Source organism: Anopheles coustani, chromosome 3, assembly GCF_943734705.1.
Source record: "Anopheles coustani chromosome 3, idAnoCousDA_361_x.2, whole genome shotgun sequence".
Lineage (NCBI taxonomy): Eukaryota > Metazoa > Arthropoda > Insecta > Diptera > Culicidae > Anopheles > Anopheles coustani.
Window position 1 is genome coordinate 78,406,832 of NC_071288.1, and position 26,509 is coordinate 78,433,340.

General features: G+C 44.5%; 1 protein-coding gene across 1 annotated transcript in view; it reads right to left on the reverse strand.

Annotated features, from left to right (window-relative positions):
- Window positions 1-3,353: 3,353 nt before the first annotated feature.
- Window positions 3,354-26,509, reverse strand: part of LOC131267132 (trypsin alpha-like) — a 48,930-nt gene continuing 25,774 nt past the window's right edge. The window contains exons 2-4 of the mRNA XM_058269913.1: window positions 4,632-4,749; window positions 4,043-4,489; window positions 3,354-3,968 (exon numbers count right to left, since the gene is read on the reverse strand). Coding sequence (XP_058125896.1) covers window positions 3,354-3,968; window positions 4,043-4,489; window positions 4,632-4,749 — 1,180 coding nt within the window. The remainder of the gene's footprint in view (window positions 3,969-4,042; window positions 4,490-4,631; window positions 4,750-26,509) is intronic.

Here is a 26,509-nt window from a genome sequence, read left to right on the forward strand (position 1 = left end):
TAGTTTCAAAAGAGTAGTTAAGACATCAAAAATTTAGAATATAACCGAAAACAATAGTTTTGTAATTGGTTTGTGTATGCAATACAAACCCTCTTATTAAAAATAAACTGAAAGACTATCATTTTAATTGTTTGGGAGTATTCCGAGTGTTGATCGTTAAAACTAAAAGAAAACTTCAGACGAAATTTTTTTACTTTCACATCGCCTCAAAAGAAAAATATAAAACCATTTTGTTTAAATATTTTTGTAGAACATGTCCAACAAAATTATTTCGACTATGATACTGCCGCGTGGTAATAATCTGCGGGTACAGTTACTAATCCCATACATGTTGCAATTTTGTCAGATGTTTTGGGCAACAAGTGATTTATTTAATTATTTTTTCTTCTTCTCAACTGTTTGTACATACGATAAATAAATACGAATGACAAAATAGATTGTATTAGAGCTCATAAAATTATTTTGTTCAGTTTCTCACACCCAGATTGTCCAGCGTGATAAGTGTACGCACATGACGTCAGTCTGGTGTCTATGACTCACTTGAAACTTTGCGTCAGAAACAGTGAAAAGTAATTAACTTTAAAATAATTGATGCACTGTATTGTATATTATTTCCGTCTATATTTTATACCTTCGCTGCACAACCGGGCGCCGCAACCGGTTCACCGTTGCGTGTCTTGTTATGACGGTTATAAAATAATTTTGCAACGTTCCGACAGCAAAAGCCGGCCTGCCTGCCTGCACCGGCTGGCAAAATCGAAACGTACGGTACCGGTGTTTTCGGAAGTAACGACCGTTTCGGTGAGAGAGAGAGAGTGAGAGCCATCGTAGGGACCGCAGTGCCATCCTGCGTCACGATGTGCGTGTCCCTACGACCCCCGCCGATGCGTGACGCCGACCTGTGCGTGAACATGTCAAACAAAACAAAACAAAAAAAAAACCGAAGAAGTTTATAGTAGAAATTTATTTCCATAACGAGCTTAATTGCGCCGTCCAGTATTGCACGCGCGCCGTGTGTCATTTGTGGCTGATTCTAACCCATGTCATGCCACGAGGGAACGCTGCCAGTTGCATCTAACGACTCGCCGGTCGCCCGGAGTGGGAAGGTGAGGAGGACATGGTGGACGTTTGGAGTGGTGTCATAAAGCTGTCCAAACCGTTGCACTCGAAAGGGTTAGCCCGTGGCGTTTTGGGAACAGAAAAAAAACGAGCCCGGTGAACATGGCGGCCCATAATCGTAAAGGACCTCATGGTCCAGCGGTGGTGTCGGTGCGGTCATAACAATGAACGCTAGCGAGGTGCCCCAGAGCCGCCGTTGAAAATCAAGCTGTCAACTGTCACCGGGCGAAGCGCCAAAGTGCGTTTGGCTGCCTGCGCTTTCCAGCCGGGACCAATAAATAATCTGTTTTCCACCGGCAACCGGCAACAGTCACTGAGGCCCATCGGAGGCACTTGGTGGTTAATAGTTGTTCTAAATTAAAAACCGACCAGCCAGAGAAAAAAACCATACGAAACCTACTCGCCTAACCTGACCAGGTTCACCCGGTGCGTTTTGGTGCGGTCGTAAAATTCGCTCATTAGGTGACAACGGGCTCGCTGGAATATGTAACGAATGAAAAAAAGGCAACACGCGCTCCAAACCCCTTTTTCGGCTTTCTGTGGGGACTGGCGACACGCAAGGGACACAGCGGTAAGGGTTTGCCCGGTACCCATTTGTGCGTTTGCACTTTTAATAGAAAACCATTAAAATTCATTACGATTATTATGATTTCCAACGAACATAATGGGCTGCAGCTGGTTGTGTTGTTAGGTTTTTGGTTTTGGGAAGACTGGGAAGTAGATCCGCGCTAAAACTAGGTCCTCAAATGGATGCGCCTTGGTTTTTCCTCCCCCCCGGCCGACGAAAGGAGGAAGAAAGCGTGGATTCTATCGATGAGCGATGGACGTTTAATGGCATGCTGCTGCTGATGCTGCTGCCGGTTGGTTTCGAAAGACGGCCGCTCTGTGACAATAGTGCAAAGCGTGGAGGTCATTTACATCGTCAGGTCTTTCGCGGCTGCTTCTCGGGGTCGGACGTTGCCCGCCGTCTGGCAAGTGTTCATTTCGGATTCGCCACCGAGTGACGATTATGGAAATCGGTCCCAGGACTGTGGGACAATGGCCTCCCGAAGTAGATCTCGGACCGGAGATGATGGAAATGTCTCCGTCCCTAGCAACAGCGTCCAGCACAGATCCGCTCGGTCCAGTATGGTGATGATGCAAAGAAAGTACGACACAGAGATCGGAAGGTTTCGAAACCGTATCGAATCCGATCGAGTGCACACACGTCGGTGATCGGTTGCTACGCTACACGCGTAGGCAACTGGGTCCGACCATCATCATCATCGTCATCTAACCGCGCGCAGCTATTTTGCATCCGAGAGGTGAATGGCCTCCGGCGTGAATGGCCGCACCGTGCCTGGCGCTTCGGTGGAAGTTGAAGTGATGAAATAACCAAACGATCGTCCGGCTCGGGCTCACACACGTGTGGCTTTGCGTTGGCTAGCTGCAATTGGTGTTGTGTGGATGATCTCGCACGCGTCCCCTTCCAAAACCTAGAGGTGCGTCGTCGGATGTGTACGTGGCGTTGCACGACAGTCTGGAGCCGAAATTCACAACCGCCGCCGTTGTCTTCTGTAGATTGCATCACGGTGCGCGCGCGTTCACCGAACCCTGAGCCCATCGTGTGGCCCTGGCCCAACTGGGTGCGTGTAGTGAACGGAGACCGCCGATCGGTGCTTCTGCATCGTGGCGCTACGAGTCGGTCGGGTGTTGGCTGTCGGTTCGTTTGGGCTAGGCTAACCACTGGAAAGGTCTCCGATCTCGGCCGATACCATCGGGCCGAGAGAGAGAGAGTGACGGGAGCGAGTGTGATGTAAGCAGTTATTGTCCGTCCGGCAGAGTTTACGATTTGACTGACGATGCCCAGAGCGGGCACCGCACCGCTGAGGTCAACGCATTCAAACGCGCACGGATTATCTCACGGGAGATTATGATAAGTGTCGTCCGTGAGGAAGCAAACGCTTACGCTGGACAGCGTTGAGCTAAATTTGGCAAAACCGTATCTTTTTGGGTGACATAACCTATCGTTAGTGGTTGTAGATTATCACGTGTTACCGAGTAGTCGTAAAGTGAAGCTCCGATACTATTCGTGAACTGTTAAAAAATACATTTTCGGCTGAAGTTAGATGTTATCGAAACACACCCATAAGAGGTCAATTGTAGGTTATTCTCTGGAACCTTATTGGAACGTATGTTTATTTCTTATCCAACGCTCTATGTTTAACGCGCACAGTCTAATGCTCTAGCCTAGTTTACTTTAGAAGCATATATCTTAAGCACCAGAAAACGATAGTCACTCCGATCAAATATCCAACCGTGTCCCTTCGTCCACCGTTCTTCAAAACACCATTGATCCACTTCTCGTAGTGCACAACATCCACGTACACGCCGGGAATGTTGGGTTTGGCACAGCCCGCCCCAAAGCTTACGATACCCGCCACACGTCCACCGGCACACAACAACGCACCCCCAGAATCGCCCTGGCAAGCGTCCCGTCCCGGAGCGGCCGCACAGAGCATCCCCTTGGTAAGCATCTGGTCGAACGCTGTATTGCACGACCCAAAGTCGCTGATGACCACGTTGATGCGCTGCAGATTGGGGCTCATGACGGACGAGTGCTCCGTGGTGACACCCCACCCGGCCAGGCTGCACCGATCCCCGAGCGTCGGTGCTCGTTGGATACGTTTCGCCGGGAAGAACGTCCCCGTTTTGCGGAACTCGGACGCCAACCGCACGATGGCGATATCGTTCGCAAAGCTGGCCGCATCGTACTGCGGGTGCACGGTGATGGATCGAACCGGGCGCACCTGCCGGCTCGGATTTCCCATCTGCGGCAGGACGAACAGATCGTCTCCCATCACTTGGTACTGCAAAATGAGACACGAAGCGATATTGCCATTAGCTTGCCATTGCTTGAAGATGCGCATTTTCGCGTACGAACCTGTGCTGGAGGATTGGCCACACCGCGCACATCGGTTACACAGTGGGCCGCCGTCAGAACCTGACCCATCGACAGCAGCGTACCGCCACAAACGTGCGCCGAGTTGCGATTCAGCTGCAGCGAAACCATGGCCGGGAACTCACCGCTCGTCGCCAGCGATCCACCGATGATGCGCGGAAACCACAGCACCTTCCCGGTCGGGTCATAATGCGGGAGTTGGTAGTGCGGAATCGGTTCCCAGCGTGTGGTCACATTCACCGGGGGCGGCGTAGTGGCCAACGGGGGCAAACTGCCGCCAGGGGAAAGTATTGTTTGCGTCGGTCCGGTTCCGTTGGACGGTTGTGGCACGGCGACAGGCATAACGTGCGTAATGTTGGTCACGTAGGTCACGTTGGTGATGTTCGTTCCGGCCAGCCCGCCCGGTTGCGCCAACCCGGGCCCCACCCCCTGCAATACGATAACTAATGTTGTTCCGTTATCAATTAGTGGAAAGCGAACAAATGCGAGTTACGTCACACCCGTGGTTTTCTCGGGTACGTAGATAAACCTTACCGGCCAAACACAGCAGCGTCGATAACATGCAGCTTACCATCGTGTAGCTCATGGTGCCTTGGTGGTTCGAGCTGTTTCCTGCGGCAAAGCTGGATCGGAACTGAATTCCATCGGGTTCGGCAACGAACGGCGTTACCTTACGCTCCTGCTGATATCTATTCGAAGAGATTATGATACGAACTAATACCCGTAGGTTTGGATATCTTAAGCTATCGATGTAGATTAGATGACCACTGGTTAAAATGTTCCAGCAAATAGTTGAATGCAAACTGAAACGCGACGGCAACAACTGGCAAAACTTAATAAATTACACGATAAAAGTTATTACACTGTTGAAGCTATTTGTAAAAATCTTTACGTACTATCAGGAACTCATTTAAACGAGTTTGTGTCGATAAATCGAGTAAAGAGTAAAAGTAAAGAAGATAATAAAATCGCTGAAATACTAAAATACAGAAACCATTTTATTTAGTCTCAGGAATCTTTTCAATTCAGCAAGAGTGCAACGAAAATGAAAGAAAATTAAAAGCAAAAACCCACTTTTCTATCCTTTCAATCGTGAATAAACCTACCAAAATTATCCTATTACTCATCACTTTATAACATCTATCCAATGTCAACAATCAGCGATGAATTTAGCATGGCAATCGATGTTTGAAGCTTTTTTTTACGTTAAATATAATGAGAATAGTCATCTAAAGAACCCAACATAAAGGCTTATTATTTGAAGTGTTAAAAAAGGTTATTATGATTATAGAAACAAAGCATATTTAAGGCATGTTTTGAGCAACAAGGTAGAACAATGATTCATTTCATTTCCATGAGATGTATGTTTTTACTAAATTCAAATTCAAGCGATATCAACAAAACACAATAGCATAAAGAAAATTATATTAATTAAATTGCTTAACACAATAGCATAAAGAAAATTAAATGTACGGTATTCACTTCGAGCAGTTATGGAAATGTGAATGAGCATGAGTTTTCTAATTCTCTATTTCCCTCCAAATTACAAGAAATTTGAAAATCACTAAGGAAAAGTCGACTGCCAAATGATGACAAAACGAGATTCCGTTCCATCTCAACATAAAATCCTCTCGTTAAAGCTCTCACCCTAGGGCAGTGTAAGCATAACTTACACTGTACACAACGTTCACCCTTCGCCATAACGATTGTTTGCCAAGGCATGCATAATCCGCCGGTTCCACGCATGCGATAGCAGAATTGATTTTATCGGAAAAATATCAGCGAAACAAACAAAGCACGGAATCAATCAAGCCCGTGAAAACCCGTCTTTCTCTTACAAGAGCGATGGTTGTTCGTGTACTTTTCCTCACCAAACCGGAAGGTTGTTTGTTTTATCCTTTTTATCCTTGCTACCAGTGTGTGTGTGTGTGAGTGGTTGTCAGTGATTTCTCCTTCCTGCCCTTAAAATACGTTGTGTTAAAATTCATCATGGTCATCAAAATCATTTCGCTCTCTCGAGAAAAACTGTTGCGTCCCCGTCCAGTGTTTGTAGGAAGCGTTTTTTTTTGTCAAAGTTTAGCTACAAAAAAGGGGGAAAACGGGGTACGGGAAAACAAAAGTCACAACAGCAAACAATGCTCGCCCATTTCCACCTCCACCGGGTGGGTTGGTGATGAAAATTTAGAAATTCTCCCCTCCTCGCCCGCTTTTCCGAAACCGCACGCGAAACCAATAAAGACCGGAGCCCCGGCTTTCGGTTTGGCAGGCCACGGCATAATTTTCCATCGCGCTGAAGAAGCCGTTTTGCGCTGGCCCTAAACAAACGGAACCGGCGCTGGATGGGTTTTGGGCTATTTTTGGCCTATTTGGACAATTTTTCAAGCTGCCGTTTTCGAAATGGCCGAAGCCCATCGGTGGTGTTTGCTGGAGGTGGAGCTGCTGGAGAGCGTGTGGGAAAGGGGAGGGAAGTTTGTTTTCATTTTGTTTTACTTTTTCCTTGTCCCTCTCTGCTGCGTAGATCGATCCCCGTTCGGCATGTTTACATAACTTATGGATAATCCTATCACCATCACCCGAGGATGGCTTTCCGAAACCCATCAGTCGTCGCCATCGTCGTCGTCGTCGTCGTCATCAATCTTTCCCCGATTTCCTGGCCGGATCCTTCGTTCCGACGGGCGGTGGAATAAAATTGAAACGTAAAACCAACATCAGCGGACTCGAACGCGACGTTCCAGCCCAGGGTTTGATAGAAGATGATGTCCATTTGTCCTGTCCATCGCTGCAACACTGTTGACCCCTTTATTCTATCCCTTTTTTGTTTGTCTACCGAAGTAGCGAGCGGTTCGGTGGCGGCTTTTCCGGCGACGGTGACGAGCGTCCGAGTGAAATTGGATACATTTTACTTTTCGGCCCTAACCGAGGGCCGACAGGTCAAACAGAGGAACAACCGGTAGTGTGGCGTGAAGTTGAACGAGCCATGATTGATATGCCTCGGAAATGGGTTTGCGCCTTGCCGAGTCCTTGCGGAGAGAAAACCCGCCCGGGGAAAAAAGGGGTGTTCGATTACTACACTGACCAGCCAGCTGCGCGCCTTAAGATGCTGTTCTTGTGTTGGTTTTTTTCTTCCCGGTTCCCGATTTCGTATGCAACTGCCGTCTGAGGAACGAGTTTACCTTTGGTTTCACCCCGATTGCGACGATGCGGTCAGCATTCCGCGTTCACACTCGGCAAACCATCGGGATGCAAGCGGCACAAGGATCCACAAATACAGGACTTGCAAGAAGGTCCCTTCGAGAGCCGGCTTTTCCATCCATTAACGAAGTCAAATCGATCGAGCAGAACGGGCATTCACCCCTCGTCCGCAAGGAAGCAGAAGCAAACCTAAACCGGGTTTCCTAAGGAAAGGAAAGTGTGTAGCCTCTTTAAGACCACCTTTAAGGTGAAAGTTACTGTGCTGGGTGCCGGTGTGACGGGCAGGGGGAGTTTTCTTCTTCCAAGGGGTGGGCATTGGAAAATGAAAGTAATGCTGCGACGAGATGCTGCGGAACGGAATGGAAGTGTCAGATGCAAGATTATAGATGCCGATAGGGGCAGCCAGCAGCGCTTGGGATTAAAGGCACCTCGGGATGGGGTTTCTTTTCGAAATCTCGTATTAAACAACTGTTTTAAAGGCGCGTGGACCAAAGGTGCGTGCAGTTGATTATCTACTTTGAATCGCCTCGAACCACCAGAGGGCTTCCAGAGGGGAGAAGCGTGTTCTGGATGGGAAAATAAACTTTCTGTCGAACACATAATGCTTCAATGATAGAGCAAACGGATATTCGACATTTAAAGAACAATTTTCAGTTTCTGTGAATCTTTTGCTGCGAACAATGTTAGCTGATACACGTTTATGGTTTGGCAACAAACGAATCGAACCTTCCAGTGAAGAATAAACTAACGGAGTGCTTGAAACATGTAACGATGTAATTCAAATTAAATTGTCTAATTGTAAGGTCTTATCAAACAGGAATGCTTTTGACATCAATATTTTTTTAAAATTTAGTTTTTTTTTCGTAATAAATTGTTTAAAAAAAGTGAAAATAATGGAAATCCTATTTACATTAACCCCTAACAACACAGAGCGTCAAGTAAAGTAAAAATCAATACATTTAAGCAAAGCCAAGTAAAAATATATCTAAAATTCTATCAGTTTACGATTGCTTCTATTAAAAAGTTTTGATAGAGTTTTGTAGTTAACATAACGGCTATTGTTTGTCAATAGTACCACCCAAACAAAGACAGTGAATTGAACTCGTACGTCCTATACATAATAGAAATGGCAGTTTCAACAGATTTTTGCACGTCCTTTTGACTGGTTCATTTTTCATGTGTTCTACAGAACATTCGTTTTAATATGCTAGTTCTTTTTTTTTATTAGGGATAATTGAAACAAGTAGTTGAGGCAGTGCAAAATTATGTCAAAATATGCGTTTTGAAAAATATTGTACGCAACCTCGGTGAAAGAATTGAATTTATACTATCGGTTTGTGGGGCTTATGTGTTATGAACAAATACACTTTTTAACTTTGTTTCCAACAGTTCTTGGAGATGTTCGAAAATTACGATGGTAAAGAAAGCAAAAAACTAAAATGCAAACAGCTCTAAATTAAAAAGTGAAAAATCAGTACCAGAAACATGTTTTTCAAGAAGAATCTCTTTTGGTTTTATCGAAATAAGATTCAATCAACTCAAATGTTCAGTTGAAATCAACATTTTACTTTCAAGGGTACACATTTTGTTTGTCTTTGCATCGAATAAATTTTATTTTTTAAGAGTCCCAATGGAACTTATAGAACTCTACAGACCAACTCCCACGGTGTAACGGTGTCTTCCCGTAGGCATTGAGTCTAATTTTGCGGTCGGTACAATTACCGGAAACTGCTAATGATAAGTTTAATTTCCTCATTGTGAATTCGCTTCCAGATTATTTATTTATGAGACATCGTACATTCCTTATGCTGCCCCGCCTGTAGGGCATCGAGGAGGCACCGGGAACCTCGAGTACAAGCGTGCAGGTCCGGCAGGTCACTCGCCGTGCGCCAAAAACCCGGCCAGGCCAAAGGACCCGGCTGGTACTGCAATTAGAAATTCGTAGACCGGAAGCACAATGCGAGGGACACGCCAGGAAATGAAAAAGATCAGAAGAATGTGTTTGGGGCCGTCCCGAAGGGATCCTTTCTCTGTGTTGGTTCGAAGCAGTACTGCTTTGGGAAGCGTTCGAAGGAGGGATTTGGCAAGTTTTCTTCATCGTCACTTTGCCTTCATTTCACTCCACAGTGTTTAGCTTGAGTTGTACCTTGATTTTCGTTTTCCCTTCATCCGGAGATTTCCCCTCCATACTTTGTACACCATTTCCGAGAGAAAGTATTTGCGCTGTGCGTTTCCTCTTTTTATGTTTTTTTTTTCTTTCTCTTAAGACCGACCCGCCGACGGAAGGCGTCATTAAAAATTTTCCAACAAATAGCGAGCGAAAAGAAATTGAATCAACCGATAAATGAGGTTTTGATGATGAAGATGCCGGCCGCACAACAACGGTACAATTGGGCTGCGATGGGAAGGACAAGGTGGGAAAATTTCTTCGCCCCAAAGATCCTTCCCGCTCCTGTACCGGGGTTGAATTTTCCCGACCTCCACCCGGACCGTTTTTTCTGCTCAAGAGCGCGTACCGGGTTTTGATCCACTTTGATCCTGGAAACGGTGCGAAGAAAGTTCCCGGTGTACAGCGAAGCCCGCCTGCTTCACTTCCCAGCGATGTGGCAAATAATGTCGGTTTTCCTTTTTAATTACACATCATTAATAGGACTTTTCATCAACTCCCATCCAGCCCCACGTTTGAAAATGGTGCTCTGGTGGTGGGGGGCATTTTATTTCCTCGTTTTTTTTTTTTAAATTTCTTTTGGCTTTCGTAGGTTCATGGTCCACTTGATTCGATTTCGTTTCCGGTTTCACCGATGGCGATGGTAAACTTCCCTTTTAATTTTCGTTTTCCGTTCAAGTTTTGTAACAGACCGGAACACGGGAACCTTAAGCAGCTCGCAGCAGGGAACCGGAACAAGGGCCGTTTTCAGTTCCAGGAACAATATTTGCGGGAACTAATTTAGAGTTTTCGTTTGGTCGTGCGTCCATTAGCTTAGGAGTTTTTGTGTTCACAAAATGAATTGGGCAAATTTCCTAAAATCGGTTGCTCACGTAAACAAACAAAATATGTTTTCAATCCATCATGGAAGAAACAACACAAGAGCGTAATATCTCAACTGGATTAGGAAAAGTTCGAAGTGCATCAAACAATTGGACAAACAATTTGGGTAATTCCCATTAAAATGTTTCTGCAACTCGATGGATAACGTTTTTTCTATCCTCATTTTGTCCTGTGGTCAGTACGTCACCAGTTCACACATCTTCCCCAATCGTCGCTGGCGTGTTTCTGATTTTTCGACTCGTAAAACCGTTGTTTGCTGTTAGCAATTATACATACTTTATTGTGTCAAATACATAGGTTGAAAAATATGTTTCTTTATTTGGAGAAAAGTACCACTGTTTTTCACAAACCTCGGCCTCTTTCTTTCCACCAAAAATTGCAAATGCGAAACCATCCGGAAAAAGAGTCGCATTGGCTTGAAGGACCACGGTCGTGCATTTTTTCCTGCCTTCTCATAAATGTTTAATTCGTTCGCAAGAGGAACAACGACGAAAAAAAAAATGAAAACCCGACAGCTGTCACTTTTGACCATCGAAAGCGCACACGATGCAAGCTGACAGTTTGAGCGAAGCGAGGCGAAAACCACCTTCCTGCGCGAATTGGGGTTGAGACGTTGTCCTGGCAGATGAATGCCACCCCGCGTTTTGGCATAATTTATCGTTGACAAACGTCCACACGGTGCGCGCCCGAACCTATAACCCCTTCGGGTTTTCTTTTTTTTTCACCCAGAAGCGCGAGTACTTGGATGTAAGGCAAACAAACCAAACAAAAGTCTCGGGAAAACCCACCGGCTGGCTGACAACCGACCTTTGCGTTCGTTCGCCGACGAGCAGAAAGGAAAAGGAATTAGATGAAATGGGAATCATGTCAACAGTGATTTGCATAACTCAACAACAAACCCCACGGAGAAAAAAAAAACGCCCGAACGAGATCAAGAAATTAAAGGCTCCGAACAGGGGGCCGACTCTTTTCCTCGAGTTTCGAGCCTGGGATTGAGCCGAACCGACGACCGAGGACGACGACGACAGTCGGTGAATTTAAATGAGCGTCCTTTTTTGTCGTTCTCCCTACCTCCCCCTCTACATTCTTAGAGCCACGTGCCTTGTTGCAGTTTTTGCGTTTTGCTAAAATGCAGAGATTGCCTTTCCCGAGGAGATGGTATGGGAAGGATCCTGATGTCCTTCTGCGGTATGGAGCTTCCACATCTGAAAAAGAGTGGTGTGAGGCCTGGGTTCAGGTGCACCAGATCCAGGGGATCGTATACCGTTCCCGGAGGGCACATACCACAACAACAGGTAGCAAACGATATAGCATCGGCACAGTTGCAGCATTCCCGGGCGATAGGGGGGAAAATTTAGCAAAGATCAACAAGGAAAACCCGACGAGCGGACGACGGACGGAGCTTGAATTGGCTCAGCATGTCAGAAATGGAAATTTTATCCACCACTCCCTACCCGGAAGCAGAGGGCTGGAAAATGCGTCTTGACTTGCCGGTGGAAAATGCTCTCCCCCGAAAGGAACGGAAAGTGAATGATGATCGTTTTTTCCCCCGCCCGAAAGGATAGATAGATATGGGAAATGCAATGCGCTGCGTTGCGAAGGGAAAATCAAAATTATGATTGATGATGTGCTTTTATTCTGTGTTTTCCTTGTTTTTTTTTGTTCGGAAGGTTTTCCAGCCGTAAAAAAGGTTCTTTGCGTTAGTTTGATGTACAAAGGTAAAGAAAAGGTGGCTCTCGTTTTGCCTCCGAACTTCGAACGAACGAAAGACGAACGATTTGGAATGAGATAAGGTGCGTGAGAGGTATAGTTTCACAGTGATGTACGTGAGACTGAGGGAAAGTTTTATTATAGCTATTCCATTTAGATTTCTTTTGATACTTTATTGAATACATATTTTCAGTTACTCACACATAACGGTTTCCTTTAACGTAAAAAGAATTTTAGTTTGCAAATGTCACACCCTCAAACTTTATTTAATTTATTCCCATCACCGTTGAGCTCATCGTTCTCCATTTGTTTATATTCCACTCGTGGATCGGAAAAGTGATGAGACGGCATTGTCGATGGTGGTCACCCAGCACGGGTGTGCACGTGCCCTTCTTTTCACGTCCGCACGATTGGTTTAACCCCTTCAGCGTAGAACTGGACATGGCAGGCAAGATATTTACTTTAACTTCCACCCATTTCCATCCATTTTCGTACGACGACTTCTCACGTCCCCCGGCAGCTCATCTGCTCGCTGCACACCCTTGTTTGTTTTTGCTTCGATTTCGACCCTTTGCTGTTGGTGCTGGTGTTTGGATCTTCTTTTCTTTGCCTCTTTGAAACCGTTATTTTTCCCCACTATTGGTCAAGAGGATAGGGAAGGGGGAGGGAAAGGGATGAATCCGGAGGGGAAAATATCTTTTTACCATTTGTCAAAAACCTAAGTAGATACAGCGAATTGAAAGAAATGGTAACGCACCCGCTCGGGCGGAAAATCAGTTCCCGGAAAAATAGGCATAACAACATCGAGGGTTCGAATATCGGGCAGCTTGGCGGATTGGGTGGGGTCTTTGGAACCCAATAAAAAAAAATAATAATGAGAAACAAGTGGACGGGAAAAAAATTGAACCATTGATCATGTTCGATCGAGAAGAAAAGGGTATTAGGTATTGTATTATTCGGATGGAAAACAATGGCCAACAAAATGAGCTCGGTAAACGGGAGTTCCACGAATCAAACAAAGGACCGACATCGAATCGATCTATTCAAATATTCTTGCTAATATCCCTTCGAAAACACGGCACGGAGTGAACCGATAAACCGAGGAAGAAAAATTAGCCTGATCCTTCATGTAGCGAAAGGGTGATTTTGTTACTGTCTGGCAAAGGGAACAAATAAAGGGTGCTCATAGCCTTAGGATATTGCTATCAAGCATCGTGTTCTTGTTTACAGAAAATAATGCTTCCATCGAGCCAGCTTAGGAAGACTATAAATTCATAAGAAAATAAAAATCATTTTTCATCGGATGAAAAAATGGAAATAGGGTAGTTGAGGGCAGAACAAACCGATGGAGCAAGTAAGATTTGCGTTGATTGTTTAATTTTACAAAAAAACTAAAAATTGCTCATTGTTCTTCTTTTGTTCTGTCTCCTTGATAATAATTTTCTCGAGAAAGAACTAGAAGGACGGACCAACTCATTCCTTAAAATAGAAGAATCTTCTTTGGCATAAATGGGGTATTCGAACATCACTTGTAGGCTTACAATAGTTTCCTTTGGATACATAGAAAGTCACTGCTGTTATGCTTATCACATTATGTGTATGAACGCTAGTTACATTTTTACGTCTATTTTAAATAAAGCTAATATAAATAGAGTCCTTGAAGAGTATGTTCTTTAATATACCAGATTCTTATACTTATCTCTTATATTCCAATGGAATAAATTATATAAAACTATACTATAACACTTGTACCTATTGCCTTCAGTTTTCGTTTCACAAACAAAACATTCAAAAATATTAGTCAGATTTTTTTATAATGCCCGCAAGAAGATTGGGAATTAGGTTAAAACAAGTTCTTCCTAATGAAATTTTATAACATTAAACATCATGGTTGAGCACCCACCACTGAAAGAGGGGTTCAAAATCGCTATCAATGAGTGATTAAAATTCAAAATGAACCATTCTTAGATAAGAACTACTAGTTTCCAACTTAAACGACGAGAAGCCGTTACGAATTAGGAGAATTCGATTGAAGGCTTTCCAAAGGGGAATCCTAAAGGTTCAGGCCTTTGGCTTCCGGGCTTTTACTGTCGCAGCGTGGCCCGCAGTCGTTAAAACTCTGTTTGGTAGGAGGAGCTCCAGAAGCAAATTTCCTGGCATTGATGAAACCCGAACGATAGATTACGTCGTGATAGCGTTGATTCCTTTTCGTCAATCATTAGCATAGTTGACGAGAGTTTTGAAGTGTAGTTTTGGATCATCAAATTTCCCAAGATAGTTGTCCCCATCGTATACAGGCTTGGTCTCCTTCCCTTGTCCCTGGAGCCCTTTTAAATAATAATAGTGGTGGAGACGGGTAAAACTTAAAATTGCTTCCAGTTTCAGATTGGCCCCGGAAGGGCTTCTCCGGGGAAGCAAATCGAGATCGGTTGCGATTCGATACCGAATGCCGTGCGGCATTTTCCCGTTACATTGTACTTCCCTAATCAGGATCAGGATCAGTACCGCATCGTTTCATGCGAAAAACCTACCAGAAAAGGAGAGAGAAAGAGAGAAAGATCGTAGTGGTAAAGGATTGAACCCGTGTGGCACTTGGGCAGGAGGTAGTAAGCCTTTACCGCATTATCAGATAAACGACATTCGCCGACGCGCTGCTGGGCAACTGGTTTTCTCCCTGACGTTTGGTATGAAAAAGAATTCTAAATTTCCATTCCCCACCGACGAGTGTTCCCGGGAAATCGTTGAGCCTTCCTTGCGGGTGGAGATTTCATAATCGGTCTCTAGATTTTCTTTTTCCGGGAAAATTCCCAATTGCTGCTCCTCAAGGGAACTGGACGAACGGGACTCGCAAAAGGAAAGGAGTTAATTGTGACTCCAAACGAACCCCCGGCATTGCGGAAAACACACGGATGGTAATCATTTTTTCCTCGAACGTTCACCCGATCCCCGACTACAAATTGACCCCCTGTATTCGCTAACCCCACTGCGCTTCTTCACCTGGGCCCGACACCTGATGGAAAACTTTTTCCACACCGTATTGAAGAGGTTTTTCCCAACAGGGAGGGGTGTGCCGGGATGCGGGAGCCGAGTAGTACCTGCGGCAAACGCTAACTTATCAGTCTTGAACCTTTCTCCAACTCCCCTCCCCCTCCCCTCTCGCTGAACACCAACCCCGCTCACTCACCCCGTTTTCCTTGGGGAGCGGAAAACCCAAGTCTCCGTTGGACGATTTTTCGGTTTTGCTCGTGGCGAAGTTTTAATTAAATATTTAACGCCTGCTTTCGGAGCCGCAAAACCAACGGGTGGGAAAGATTCGGAGAGGTGAGGTGCGGAGGTAGCGGTAGTGAGAACAATGAAAGGGAAACGAAGCTGCTGCGCATCACCTTCGTGCGGAAGTCGCTCGGAGTCTCGGGAGACAATTTTCCCTCGGCTGCCTCACCGGACGCAACGGAGCGTGCGGGAAGTTAAAAAAATTTCTTTTCCAACAGGTTACCTTTCCGTCCGTCACACCTTTGCTCCAGTGTGGGTGTGTGTGTGTGTGTGTGCTTGTGTGCATGTTTTCATAAGGAAGAATATTTTCTTTACCGTAGAAGAGAAAAGCTCGTTTTAAACTTTCTTTACCCTCCGGTTAGAAAAAAAAATAAGAGAAGGCGGAAGAAACACATATACCTTAAACAGATTTCTTCCACCATCACAATCATCTTTATCGTCATCGTGTGTCTGCAAGTGGACGGAATGTTTGAGTGTGAAGATCTTCTCGCATCGAGCATCCTTTCACCAACGCACAATAGACATTTCGGTTTATGGTTGGCAAAAATGTTTCATGTGTTCACACGAATAGCTGTATTTATATTAAGATGCGGTGGACATTAAAGTAAATAATACACTTAAATTCACCGGTACAAAATTCATCAATCAAAATAAACAATAAATTTAGCGCAGGAATAAATGAATTTTCTAAATGGTTCTGGATTATAAACAACATGTTAATTTTGGTCGTATTCAATGAAAATGTTGTAGAACAATGAAAATAAAAATCAATTTACACTATAAACGTTACATTTTAGATAATGAAAAAAGCTATCAATATTTCAAATCATTTTAGTTTGTTTTGTAGTTTGAATCACATCGCGATTTATGTTTTGCGAGAATATAAAATCAGATTACTTTATTTTTATCCTGACCCAATGCCCACCGTGCGAAGAATGGTTGTCTATTATAAACTTTTGCACCTTCCGATGGGTGGTGCGCGGAAGAAGAAAATTTCTTTTTCCATCACGATTTAACCCGCCCGAAGGATCCCTTTTTCCAGCTTCCAAAAGGATCTTCGAAGGGGAGCCGCGAGGTGCGTGAGTGAAAGCCGGTGAAATGGTGAGAAAAAATTGCCTAATTAGGAAAATCGTCGACGGGAAATCGTAATTTGCAGTTATTTCAGGTGTGCATGTGTCTGTGAGTGTATGTGAGGGTGCGTGTTCCCTCCTCCAATTGGCCCTGGGGCAATCGAGGGGCCTTGAGATGAGCGACCCTGCGTACTCCTTTTGCATTCTTTCGGAAAAAAGTGATGAAGAAAAGAAAACCCACATCCTGCCTTCTCGTTCTTGCAAGGAAGGAAAAGCGTTGCGAACCGCACGAAGCAAAGCGAAACGATGAGTTTATTTTGCTTAGCTTCCGTGCGCCCGCAGGATATGACGCACGTTTGGGTTGGCGCGAAGGGTTAAGCCTTCCTGCATTCATCCAGCTGGATTTCCTCGCGCGATAGCGAAAGAAATCGCGAATGTTTCCCCCAGCTTGGTGGGGAGGTTGGTTTTCCGGGGGTGAGAAATTATTGTGTACCATCGTTTATTAGAATTTGCAAGCCCCTGTGTTCCGGTGGTGTTTGCCCCGGGGAAATCGTTCGTTCCGGAATCGAAAGGGTTGGAAAAGCAATAAAAATATGCTCCGTCCCCCCTACCATTGCGGGAAAGCCCTCGGGCTGCTCGAGCACAATTAGAGCTGTTTCGTGGAAGGCGTAGGTGGCTTTTAATGGGGGTTATTTTTTACGCGCATTTCATTTCCGGAATGTGAGCAGCGAGATACTCGTGTTTAAGGAATGTTCTGCGGTGTTATGCTGTTTGTTGTACACTGTGGATTAATAGAACAACAAAATAGGAGGTTTTTAATCGATCCATAATTAAGAGTTGTGTGTTCATTATAAACATATTTTGGCTTAAACACTTTATTTGAAAAAAAAGGGTATTCAAACCCTCCATAGGAAAAATATCCAAATAACCACATGAAAAAGCATAAAAAGTTTGTTTGTTCTTTGTCACATTCAATTATAAATCATTAAATTTGGACTGGTACTTCAACGATCAATCATTATTTTTTTCAGCTTGTTTTCCCGGCATCAAATCTGACTCCAAATCCCTTGCCATCATAAGTCTCTCAAAATGGCATAAACTTTTCTCGATGTTTACCACAATTCAAATTCCTCTCCGAATCTTCCGAAAACGGGAACCTACTTTTGTTTTTTTAAGTGCCCAGTGTGTGACACACACGGGATTAAATTTATGACAACACAAATAGTGTCAATAATTCTTCCGCCAGTTTTCTCAGGGGGGCGGGATGTGAGGACGCTCTCGCCTGTTTTCTCTCCTCCAAGCATATCATTTTAATTTCACTCCACAACCGATTCGGCGATAGATTTTGGTTTTTATTTCTTTCGAGTGTTCGCATTCAGGGTTTGGGTTGTTTTTTTTTTGTGTGTTTTGCTTTCCTTTTAGTTCCACTCGAAGCATTCCAATGGCTCCAGTTTTGAGAGGTTGCATCTTTCGATCGGAGAGGAACGAGTATAATTTCGAAAGAAACTGGAACAAAGCGGAAGAAGGCAGTAAAGGAGGGCCAACGCCACGAACGCCATAACCATTCATCTTTGCCCCCATAATTAAGTACATTCCCAATTTTTCACATACGAAACGATAAATCCATCCATTATCGGTGATTTACCGCTCACAGGGGGTCGTGCCGGGACTGTGTCACCATCATATCGCCCTTGTGTGTGTGTGTGTGTGTGTCTATTTTCGGACGGTCCGATAGGATATTATCATAATCGAGGCAACGCCGAGGTCAACGGATGCTCTACCGAAACCGTACACCGTTGTCGCGTTTGATGCTCAAAAGTCTCGCAAAACATAAAACCACCGAACCGAGCGCACCCCCGGAGAAAACATTCCTCGGCGGAGGCTGCTGGAGTCAGCCGGGTGGGGGAGGCGTCGCGTGGAAATTGGTTGCCCAATTCGTGTGACATTTATGTGCGCGCCCGTGCATGTCACACAAGTCGCCTTTTCTTGCGATTTCGGTGTTCGGTCGGGAAATGGAAAAGCGTTCATAATTGGTATCGGTTGAACGGAAAGTGCCATCGGGGGAATGGCCGCTCGGAGCGTGATCCGGTACCGGTGTGGGATCTTTTCAGTCCACCCTCCGAAGGAATGTCCAACCAATTTTTTGCTCTCCGAAAGGACGAATCGAATTTCCACGGGAAACGGCGCGAAGCGGGCGAGCGGGTGGTGGGGGTTTGGTGGAACTAATCATAATATATTATGTTCGGGAGGGACGGGACGTTCTCTTTGTTTTGACTGTTTTCTGCCAGTTTGTCGATCGCTGGTGGATTTTTATATCGACGATTGGCTTCTTTTCCTTTCCCTGGAGCAGGAAGGAGGGAAGCTGAGAGGGGAAGGAGAAGACGTGTACCTTTTGAACCAGAACCGGCATGAGGTTCCCGCTGGATATCCATATTTTCACCGACCGGCCCGGAGAGCCATTCGGTGTGACAATACGGCTTCCGGAATTGAATTAGTTCCATATGAAAGTTGGTGCGATTAGGGAGCGAGAGATTTATCGTGTGCTAAGAACATATATTTGGATTCGGTTTGTGTTTTTGGTGCCCGTTGGATGCAGCCAGCCGAGTTGGACCAGATTCGAAGCAAAAGAAAGTAGCTTTAGGTGGATCTTTCAAATGTATGGAGAACATTTGATGATTTAAAACGATTATTTTGGTCCAGCGCTTGAAGACTAGTGCGTAAAAGATTTTAACATCAGTTATGCAACTCTAAATTTAACTAGGTTTCTGTTCTAAACAAACAACAAAAACAAAAACTTTCTACGCAAAATAGATCTAATTTTCATTATTAAACATTACGTTGGTATTTTCACTGTCCCACAATTATTTTTACATTTTGTCATTTCATTGCACTGTAACATAAGACATGTTTTTTGGCATTGACGTATTGATTTCATCCTACTAAATGCCAAACTTAAGTGGTAGATTCCCTTCTGAATTCCAAATTTGTTTTTCATGCCATTTTGTCTCATTTATATTTGAGACTTTCTTATATGTATGTTCTTTTAAAATGTTATCGTCCAATTGCTTTACTATCCCTTTTTTGAAATTCCTGATTGTTCAAAAGACAGTACTGTACTGCAGGAGTCGGTAAAATCCGGCCCGCTAACTGATTTTATCCGGACTTACGGTCCTTTAATGCTTAATGCTTAATAAAAAAGTGTTTTTTTGCTTTCTTTCCAAATAAGGAAGAATAAAATTGTTGAACGAGGTGGTCCTGTTACATGTTGAAAAAAAAAACAAATTCAACGAAAATAAGTATGAAAATGTTTAAAAAAGTTGTACGACAAAATTTTCTAATGTTTTATCTTTTACTACTTTTTATGTAACTACTGTTTAGAAAGCTGATAACCTAATCATACAGGGTACTACTTTTAATATATTAAATCATCGTTTAAGGTTAAGGCCCGCGCTTTCGGTTTCCTTTTAATCATCTGGCCCCTTTTAGTGATTGTATGCCGAGCCCTGCTGTACAGAGTAGTTGGTAATCCAAATAATTTCTATAACTTAGCTCAAACCCGTCCTAATTCGATGATCTTCGTTCTCGAACATTAAGGATGATTAGGATATCATTGAAAATAATGAAGCTGTGATTGACATAAACGTACTTGACTGTTGAATGTGACTTACTTAAATTTAAAAAAAATATTGTCAACCTTATCGTTGTTATATACGACAGCCAACTATTTCTCTTAGCTTCCTGACATGATTGCTTAAGCTACAGATGCAAAGATGGTTTGATCAATGTTTACATTAAAGTAAACCCAATTTCAGGAAAACAGACAAGTAATAAAGATATTCCTAAAAGCACCAATAAAGCTTGATTCGTGTTTTTATTTCTGGTGCAAATTACAGTCATCCCCATCCGATTTCCATCCCCCGTTCCTGATGCGCATCCTACGAATCATGCGGTAGGTAATCAACTTTCATCCGAAATCTCTGTCTAATGACGATTCTTTATTACCGACCTGCTGTGTCACGAATGCAGATCAAAAGCGGTCAACCGCCCAAAAACCGGGGAAACATGTTCCCTATGTCAAACACACGAACGCCATTTTGGGGGTTTCTGGATTAGAATCGACCAACAAAAACTGCCCCACAAATGACGGCCACCATGGTCTCTTTGATCGGCGAAAAACATGGAAATAGTTTGCAATTTCCCAAAAACCTAAACCTCAAACAATCGCCAAAAACGCTCGATGGTCGGTGCGTGCTCGGGAAAACTTTTCCACCACCAAAGGCTGGATGACGCTGCCTGCCGGATGGTGGGGAGACATTTTTCTGCAGCATCGATTAGCCACGTTGGCGCATATTGCGCCAAAAGGAACCTCACCGATGGTGTGGTGCACGGCGACAAATCCGGGAACATAAAACAAAGTCACCGGCGGCGTGTGCGGGCAAAAACCTGCGGGAAAACCTCCCCGACCGCCGTGCGGCTTTCCAATGAGGCCCGCCGATCTGCGGCGAACGGAAGGAGGGAAAAAATCCAATTACGGGAACAGAACATGCCCCGGCTCGTTTTGTTACACTGTCGGAAGTCGGTACTTGCGGGGCATGTATTGGGCCATAAAAGAGTGAACCGATTTCAATCACGCAGCCCCGTAATCGCTCTCATTAGAATGGAAAACCTGCACCGGGATCGGGACAAAGCGCAGGCGAACCCGCTTTCCCGCAGACGGGCACCGAACATGCTCGCAATGGAAATGGCCAAATTATGCGCCCCAAGGTTTTATATACGCTCGTTCCTACAAACACACACTCACTCACGAGCCGTTTTTCCAACTGCTTGCTCGTCAAACGAACCGTAGCGAACCCTCGGCGGACGCCATCGTCATGGTGACTCCCGGTCGTCATTCCTGTCGATTTCGTCCATCGGTCCCGGGAAGCGTCCGTCAAACGGTCCCAACGGACGGGGAGAGCGGGTGGCCCGGAAAGGCGGGAAGTTTTTCAAATTAAGACAACCATGTCCGGGCAACTTTTCGCAATGTTGCTGCAATGGTCAGCAAACACAAAAAACCATATTCCTGGCCAGGGAACGTTCCCGGGACTTCAATCAGCAGCCATATCACCCGAAGCGCAACTGAGCGCGGACTATAAACGAACTGCAATCCGGGAAAACCTTCCCCCCTCCCCTCCCCCCTCACCATCGAAATACACCGGGAAAACACCGTTAGCCCTCGACCTGGGACGACGACGCAGCAACAATTATCGTAAAAAGTAATATCCGTACCGAAAATGTGTTACGCGCGGCTCGCACGTCACTTTATCCTTTTTTCCCCCCGGTACGCCCTCCATCGTTTTGCCTTTTTCGGGGGAGTGGGGGGACCAAGGTGTGCGCTTGCGATGGCACTGGGCGCAGCAATTGGGCCGGTGGAAATCCCATCTATCCATCCGTCCACCATCATGGCGCAAACAGGCGGCGACGGTTAAATGTTGTGTAACGAAATGACTCATTAAGTCAAACTGCGTCACGTACAACAGAGCGGGGCCAGAGCGAGGAGGACATTTCCAGGGAGGTATATTTTCCAACAGTCAGTAACGCAAAAAGCGGCGGTTACATGGGGCAAAACAGCAGCCCCATCCTTTTTGCGCTAAATGCTAGTAGTGGTAGTTTTTATTCAATTAGTGTGGCGCGAAAACGTTTCATGTGATGTGGAAAATTAAATAGAATGATCGACATCGACCGAAATCGGCTCCGAGGGAGAGGGTATCGGGAGGGGAGCTGCAGGATGGGGACGCCCGGAATTCACGGGATTGGAGTGTACATTTTCCACCACCTGGAGAAAGGAAAAGCTCATCCAAAATTCTGTAACATGTTGCTGAATAGTGTAGGATGAATATTGCTTCCCACTTTAAATTAACCACCAATCGAAGGCAGGGGTTGACAACTTCATCCTTTTTTGCTTTTTTATTCCGTGATGCTCGAATTTTCATGTTTGAGCAAACCTTGTCCAGGGTCAAACGTAGGAGCATGGAGTTTGATCAGTTTGGCGAGCGACTGTAAGCGGTTTCGGATTGAGCTTGTTCAAGCCAAGACTGCTCGGCGGTTGTGGTACCAATTAATGATAATGATTACTCTCCCTCTCTTTTAAAGAATGCAAATACATTTAAACAAACACAAAAACTAAAGCCTGAAACAAAGTTGGCTAACTATTCCTTCATAGTAATACAAAACAGCTCTTGCAGCAACTAACAACGATATTATAGAAACGATAATACGTCGGAAAAAAATACTTTAGCAACGAAAGATCATTGCAAGACGATTATCTAATGGTAGCTCTAATGACAAGCAAATAGATCTTTATTGCAAAATAACATTCGATGCTAGTAAAAGATAGCGGTACGAAATATCCCTGATAACACATTGGCAACAGTGGTCCGTGACAGTCGTGCGCTGGGCTAGCTAGAGAATCGACCTCTAAGCGCTGCAGCACCTCCTCGGGTCAGTGGGCTCAAAACCTAGCATCAACTAAATCCTCGATTGTAGAGAGAACTTGATTATGGGAAAGGTAAAAGTCTTGGGGGTGCCCATGGCGCAGCGGTAGCGCGAGGAAACACCACACCACAGGCGTGGGATCGAATCTCGAGTCTGGCACCCTCCGGTATTACGAACGGCTGACCACCGATCTATAATATATCGTCTTTCGGTCACACAAACTCTCTCCGGAGAGAGGCCTTGTCCCACTAGGGGATGTCGTGCCACATAAAAAAAAAAAAGTCTTGTAAGTCTTCAATGAACAGATATTTCAGTCGATGGCGGATGCAAAATCAAAGAAGAGAAAGGAACAATTGGAACAAAAATGTACTCAAAGAAGAAGATGCAATGACAATCAAGTGAAAGTATTTAAAAAAAAACATAGTCACTACAAATTTATCATGCAGAAAAAGATAAGTCCAATACAACACTCTCCACAGTTTGTCTTATGACTGAAAAATAAAAATTGGATCACCCAACCCAGCAAAAAATTGGCCACCCCTGGAAAAAAAAGGAAATGCTCGATTCACTTGTTACCTAACAACATTATTATGTCTGCCTTAAAATTCTATGGTCGAATAGCGTTGTTTAGTATATTTTTACATTGAGGACATCAACATTACCCTTTTGGCAATCTGGACAACTCTACCAAAAATATAGGCACATATAACTGGCAGATTGCTCATCATCCGCCCAGAATAATCATCGTACCAAGCTGTCTCCCTGCTGTCGGCTGACCTGGAGTTCAACCGAGCGTCATTCATTTGTTTGAGCACTACCCTTTGCCGGCAATGAGGAAGGTGGTTGCTATCGTGACGGCGTAGGCTGGAATAAATCCTGTGGGATACGGTTATGCCCCTCGGAGGTCATTTTCTGCAACAACCGTGAATAGTCGTTAAAAATGATGTACCTCCAAACGGTTCCCTTCGCTCATTTCGAACCGGAGGCAGGCTACTCAACGCCTGCTGCGAGGCTTAACCCGGACTCGTAACTACGCAACATGGACGGCCTGCTGGGATTGGTATCATTCACGGTTTTATTCTTCATCCAAGGGGTTCCGCAATATCCCCGCGAGGGATTTTGGTTTCATCAGTTGAGGCAATGGAGTAGTTTTGCTTTTGGTGGTGTGGAGGTGGAAACTCCTACGTGCATGATTTCGGGATGACGGTTTCCCAAATGCGTTGAGATGGTGTTTTTTCAGTTCACCGGACAACAAGTGTGGCTAAATTTTACGCCATGTGGTGGTACTATTAGCTGATGGGTCAAATTTGTACCACATTCCCCTTGAGAGTAATCGAAAAAGATATTGTCAAAATGCAAATGCCATTTTTTAAATGTTTTTATTTGAACGTCGGTTCAAACTGATGACCGAAATGATTTAATTTACGTTCATCATTTGAGTTGCACATTTGAAAAATTACTCTAAGGGCAAGATTAGGTATTTTTTTCATGCTCCCGTATTCTTGACACAGTCGATAGTATCTTTACGGAGAGAATTACATCACTTTCCCAAAAAGCCGGTCGCCTTCGGGATACAGTATCGGCGCAGAATGAATTATACGAGAAAGTGCCACTGTTCATAAAACTTCACCCTACCGGCCATCTCCTCCGGGTTTGGTGTAGTTTAATAGAAAGTTCTGAGCCGCCGTGATAAATATTCATAGCAGTTCAACCGACCGAGGTAGCGCACGCAAGGCGAAAAGTTCGCCAAACCGAGACAGGAAGCGAGAAAACTAGCGCGCTTTCTTCAAGTGAAAACCTCCAACTCCCGGGGCCGGGAGTTTTGTCTAACTTTTCCTCCGAGAACGTATTCTTTGCGCGTCCTTGTAACCGGGAAAGGAAGGAGGAAGTCAGTTCGGGCGCCACAGCGTGGTCCCTTCTCTGGGACAAGATGGAAGATACCATCGTTCTCGGGCGGCCACCAGCAGGACCAACCAACCAACCACATGGTTCCGGTATTGTTATTCAATTAGAAAGGAAATTATGTCGTTTTATTCACGTTTTCACACTCTCCCTTCGCTCAGGGGGAAGGGGGAGGGAAACGAATGGGACACGCGAGAGGTCCTTCAAGCGACACAGAAGAAGTTACCGAGCGCTGCGAGTGACTGCACAGGAAAGCATAACTCATCATCTGCAGTCAATCAGGAAGTCCATTGATATTCCGCACAAAGCACCGGAAGTGACAAGCTTTCCCAGGGAAAAGCCGGTGAAAGCGAACAGAGTGACAATCACACCCGCAGCCCGATTGTTAGCCACCAACACCACCCACCATCTTCCACTGGGGGGACGGGGGGAGGGGGGGGGGGGTGGAACGCGACACCGAGAGCAAGTTTCAGGAGCCCTTGAACGGATTGATAGATTACGGTGTGTTGGTATACGTGGGTGTTGGTTTAAGTCGTAGCTTCCCAAACCCGAGCGATAGAAACCGGGGACGGGGGGGATATCTTGAAGGACGACGGTGAAGAGCAAAACTTGTCACCGGCAGGATCCAGTTTCCAGCTCGATGGGTAACTGTACCGAGCTGATAATGTTTCGGTAGAACCCGGCGCTTTTCTTTTCGGAAGGCAAGTCCCGTCGTTTGTATGTGGGTATGTTTGTTGAAAGTTTTGCGCCATTGTGCCTGAAATCTTGAGCAAATGCGAATTTGATCGCTTTACATCAAGAGGGGCTGTTCTAGATCTTAAGCAGAGTTCCGCAAGGAAACTGGAAAGGAGTAATTTTGAAGCGCACAGAAACAGTTGAAAACTGACTGGTAAACAATTAGCGACACACTACATGGAGGAAGCATGAATTAAACACGAAAAAACATAATGATTTATGTGTGGTTGTTTTTGAAATAGTATTTTGGACTCTTAAACACGCAGGTAGGTAATAATGAAAAATGTCTGGAGCCAATATTCACATACAAATTAGACATTATTTACGGAATTTTCTTATTTCTATTTGTATAGGCATTAATGGTCTAAAACTTCATGTTCTATGGCTATCATATCATGTTATGGTCTATGTCAGGGGTCGGCAAAGTCCGGCACGTAATAATATTTTAGTGCTTCATATAAAAAACCGATCTCAATTCTCATCAGATTTGTTCATGATTTCAGGTTTGTTTTTTCCCAAAATGAAGAATAAAATTGTTGGACTAGTTGTTCTATACTAGATGACTTTCTTATTATACTTTTTGTTAGACTATTGATCGTTTGAAAATTCCCTAGCGTCGTGTAAAATTAAGATATTTAAAATAATTTGTGAACAGGACTAATATCAAGTACAATTTAAAAAAGCAAAACAGTATAATAAAGCAACATTTGTATGTTGATCAAAATTCAACGAAAACAAGTATGAAATGTTTAATCAGTTTAGGGATAACATTTCAAATGTTTTAGCTTACGAGCTCGTATATAACTTTTTATGTAACTTTACTATTTAGAAAGTAGATACTATATTCAAAATGGTTTAATAATACTTTGCAAACATTAAATCATCGGTTAAGGTATCCGGCCCGTGAGTTCGGTTTCTCTTTAATCATCTGGCCTTTTTTGGAAATCGTGTGCCGACCCCTGATTTATGTTATTGTATCGATTTATAATCATTACTTTGGTCAACACATTGGTATGATCTAGTTATTATTCGTCATTGTTTACTCAT